General features: G+C 36.1%; 1 protein-coding gene across 1 annotated transcript; it reads right to left on the reverse strand.

Moving 5' to 3' along the window:
• LOC142637976 (transcription activator GLK1-like) lies at positions 1-4,118 on the reverse strand. The gene is made up of 6 exons (XM_075811964.1): positions 3,288-4,118; positions 2,836-2,976; positions 2,000-2,347; positions 1,350-1,403; positions 1,071-1,187; positions 1-495 (listed from the first exon to the last, which is right to left on the reverse strand). Exons 1-6 carry the CDS (start codon positions 3,711-3,713, stop codon positions 346-348), a joined length of 1,236 nt encoding a protein of 411 aa, XP_075668079.1. The 5' UTR covers positions 3,714-4,118; the 3' UTR covers positions 1-345.
• Between the last annotated feature and the right edge of the window lie 359 nt (positions 4,119-4,477).

Below are 4,477 nucleotides of genomic sequence, written 5' to 3' on the forward strand. Positions count from 1 at the left end.
TTTGCACCACTGAAGAGTTACGTTATATCCTCAAACTTATTGTACATAGTTTCATACTCATAACAACTATTACAAAAAAATTGATGGCTATAGCTTTATTTTCACACATGGGAGAAGCTGATAAAATAAAGCTGTTCCTGAACATCTAAAATACAAGGACAAGGGACAGATTACATCAATTTGGTAAAGAAATACAAAAAAGAAGAGAGAGAGAGAAAAAAAAAAAAAAAAAAAACCTCGCAATTGGATGCATTGGTCTAATTCAGGAAATGTCGTCAAATTTAGGGTTTTTGTGCTCTTGAAAACACCATCAGACAACAGCCTTAAGCTTGTGTTCTTAGGCTTTCAAGCACAAGAGGGAGGCACTGTTGGAACTCCCTGTCGTTGGAGTTCCACCATCACGCTATCAGTAGTTGGAGGTTTTAGGCCAAGAGGAAGTGGCAGCCATGGTTTGGATAAAACATCTCCAATAGCTGCATCTACGCTCTCCTTTGTCTGTTACAAACATGGACCAAAACAATATTAATTTATCATGACTTGTAATCTTCAACATTTAATTCATGAAACCCCAAAAAATATTACTAGAAATTCAAGGAAATTCCCTTATTAAAAAAAATCACAATAATATATATTTAAAAAAAAAATCAAGAGATTTTCTCTTAAAGAAAACAATTTTCTTACACATCAATGTTGGCATGCAAATGTTATGAACCCAAGATGTTGTAACATGAACATCACACAAACTTAAAATTGTATGGAAGGGAATGTTGGAACAATCATGCAGCACCAATACGTAGAAATCAATGAAATTAAAGATACCAATCCTTAGAAATTATGTTGCACGATTTCGAGGGCTACACACACGCACACGAGACATTTATATAAGCATTATGACAAAAGGTCAACTCTTTTAAAGCTTTCAAACCCTTATTAAAAATTTTAAAGAAGACAAACCCATAAAATGATATATAAAGTTTGGTTTATTGAAATAAAATGATACTTTATATGTATGTATATTATTTTGAAGGAAATGTGGGAAAAGACATTAGAAATGAGAGAGTCCTGCTCACCGGATGAAAGTCAAGCATAGGGTGGGGGCCTGATTGTCCAGACGGGACACCAATGCCGGGGTCTACTTTGTACAAGGTATGGGGCGGTATGCCTGGGACTGGTGGTGAGGCAAATCGCTACACGAATAATATATATATATGACAGCAATGTTAGCTTAGAACTCCTTACTTTTCTCCAAAAAGATGCCAAAATAATTTGCATTGTGTTTAGATGGATCCAAAATTCTAACAGTAGAGACACCATGAAAGACTCCAAAAGAGTAAGGATTGGATAGTTACCGTTGGCAGTGGCTGTGGAAAGCAAGGCGTTCCTTGGGTTAGTGCATTGGGAACCTACACATATAGAAGAATATTCCATTTTAGGGAGAGAGAGAGATAAATATTTCTGGATTGAGTAATTATAGGAATTCAAATATTCATTTGTAATTCACGATAGTAATTCAAATGTTCATTTGATAGTAATTCAAATGTTCATTTATTTTAATGACACACTAATCATGTTATTATCACATAAAATAGTAAATTTTTGTAATAAAATATATAATAGCTTTTTTTCCCTTTTAGATTTTCAATTGGTATTGTGGGTTTATCCAATTTAGGATAAAAGTTATTACACAAATATTGTTTTACGCATAAAAGTGAAAATTTGATTTCAAGTTATAATTTTAATTTTTTTTTTAATGTGCGAGTACAAAGTACAAACTGTGTATAGCATATTTTCTATAAAGTTCAATACTTTACAACCGACACCGTCTATATTATTTTAATCTTGTAATAATGAATATAAATATGAATATCGTCTCTTTTCCTATAACTTTTAAGTACATTTCAGTATTATTTGAGTTCAATAAACCAAATCTATCTAACATTGATAAACATCAGTATTTTGTGTGTGTGTTTGCGTATGAGAAGGAGAAAAAAGTACTTACACGTTGGTGGTGAGGATGCCAAAATGAAGGGTCTGGTGGCAGTGGCGGTGGAGCTGGTACCCATGTAGTTGGTGGCGGAGGCAGTGGAGGTGGTGAATGGGCTAGATGTTTAGGCCACAAGGGCATCAATGATTGATCCATGGATGGATGTCCCCACACGTGTAGAGGTCTAAAGTGGTGCATGGGTGTTATGGGAGGGAAACCCATGGTTGGTGCTAGCCAAGGACTCATCTCTCTCTTCCCTCCTCCTCCACCACCACTAGCTGTACCATACATTTGTCGTCTCTGGCTCCAACTTGCGGCCTCGGCTTCACGTGCCAGCAAATGTTTCCGATGGGACCTATATTTCTGAACAAATTTCAAAACGAAAAGACTTGAGAAAGAAAAAGTTTCGACACTAATACGCATGCACTAGTATTTATCAGTGCTAGCAATTAATAATACAAGGCTATAAGCATTAAGCAATGAAAAGCTCTTGTGGACAATGTCATATTCAGAATTTGGTTGGTAAGCATGAGAACAGTATTTTGAGTCCTAAACTATCAGTTTTTTGAATCGCACATATTTCTAAATGTAGTAAATCTAAATACAAATAAATGAATTAGTTTTTTTATATAACCCATCCAAGGAGTTTTGTATATGCGATTGCAAAAACCAGCAATTAATTCAGAATTCAATGTGTTCTTCTTCACGAATTTGGTAATCAACCCTATATATGATTATTCCTTAACAGCCATGTGGAAACAGTTTCCATGAACTAGAAAGAAACAAAAATCTTTAAAAATCTCACTAGAAACCAAGGACAAAAAGAAGAGTTGGGAAGGAAGTGATGGTACTTGAAGGTGGCTGGCAATGTTGTGGCGAGTGAGACAATCAATTCCCATCAGCTCTAAAATTCTTGAAGGCACTGCCTTATCGACCCCTAGCTGCTCCACAGCTTGCACAAACCGTCTATGCAGCTCTGGGGTCCAATCCACCTACACACACAGTTCAAGAAAAAAAAAAAAAACTTTCAATATCCCTGAAAAATTAAATAATATCACAAAAGTAGGGAAAAAAAAAAAAACTCTCAACAAAGATTCTCTCTCTGCGCCTTTGCCTGTGCATGACTCCCGTGATTCTTTGCATCTCATGAAGTTTGTGAAGAGAGAGAGAGAGAGAGAGAGTTCTGGAACTGGTTCCCTAGTAAAAGGCTTCGAATCTTAATTAGGAGCTAAGCACCTTATAATACATATAGTCTAGTTCATGCGCTTAGCTTAAACCTATGTAGTGCTAATGAATTACATACCTTCACTTTGCGCTTCCCTTGAGAATTCTTTGACTGTGTAGACGACTTTCTGCCTTTATGATGGTCACTTTGCTTTGGAGGACGCGGATTCACAACAACAGATTCATCTCTTTTGCTCACAATTTCTTCTCCTCGACTTGAGCTAGAGTTGAAACCCGAACCTGAGCCTGAACCGGAAACTTTATCTTCCTCCTCTTTCTTTGTATTAGCGGATTCCTCACCCCCACTAACAGAAAATTCAGCAAGGATTTCTGGGTCCATCTCCAAATCCGGTAACATCTCTCCAACGAAAAGATCATCGAAATCGATGCTGTCCAGCAAGTTCCCATCGGAGAAGTCAGGGAAGTCACTGGCACCAATTGAATAGCTCTCAGTCTCTCCGAGGTTCTCATCCTTGGTGTTCCTTAAAGGTGACACAGCAAGCATTAATTCCAAATTTCAAGCTAAGAGGAATAATTCAAATGATACCAACTAGCTAGCTAGTAGTAGCTATATATAAAGATATGGTGCAATTCCGAACTATTGCATTAAATAAAGCCAATAATATATAAACCAGAGTATAGTACTTGAAGGGTGTGACAGAAAATGAACTTTCTTGGTGAACTTTTTTTCCGGAGAATATCGGAAGGGATGGAGAGGAGAGACAATAACTTTTAATGGGGTTGTAATGGTTTTGCTGCTTTTTTGCTTTCTACAAAGGAAATTGGATCTCCTCCACAACTTGTGTTGAGATCTCTATGACTTGTTTTTAAGTATTTGTTTGTTTGGGCTTATTACAAATATAATTTTCTAACATTTTTTCTTTTGTGTATGTGGATAGCCTTTTTTTGAAAGTTTTGAAAGTACGAAAAGTGGTGGCTCGTGAGCTTTATTTAATTTTTGCAATTTGGTTTTCAAAGGCACAGAGAGAGAGAGAGAGAGAGAGAAAGAGAAGGCACTGCAGATTGATGTCAGAGGGTAGGATTGGAATTGAAATTAGAATTATATATATATATATATATATATATATTAGCTCATGTATATCTATTGTACAGTGAAGAAGAAAGTGACGTATAGTCATGTTCATGGCCGAACCAAATTGACCTTTGTATTTTTTCGATGGACTAGATAATCCGAAAAGGTCTTCTCTTCTTTTTCTGACCTTTATGGAGGTAAACAATCAAATACTGCATACTAGTAAAAATTTACCT

Source organism: Castanea sativa, chromosome 6 (assembly GCF_040712315.1).
Source record: "Castanea sativa cultivar Marrone di Chiusa Pesio chromosome 6, ASM4071231v1".
In the NCBI taxonomy this organism is placed as follows: domain Eukaryota; kingdom Viridiplantae; phylum Streptophyta; class Magnoliopsida; order Fagales; family Fagaceae; genus Castanea; species Castanea sativa.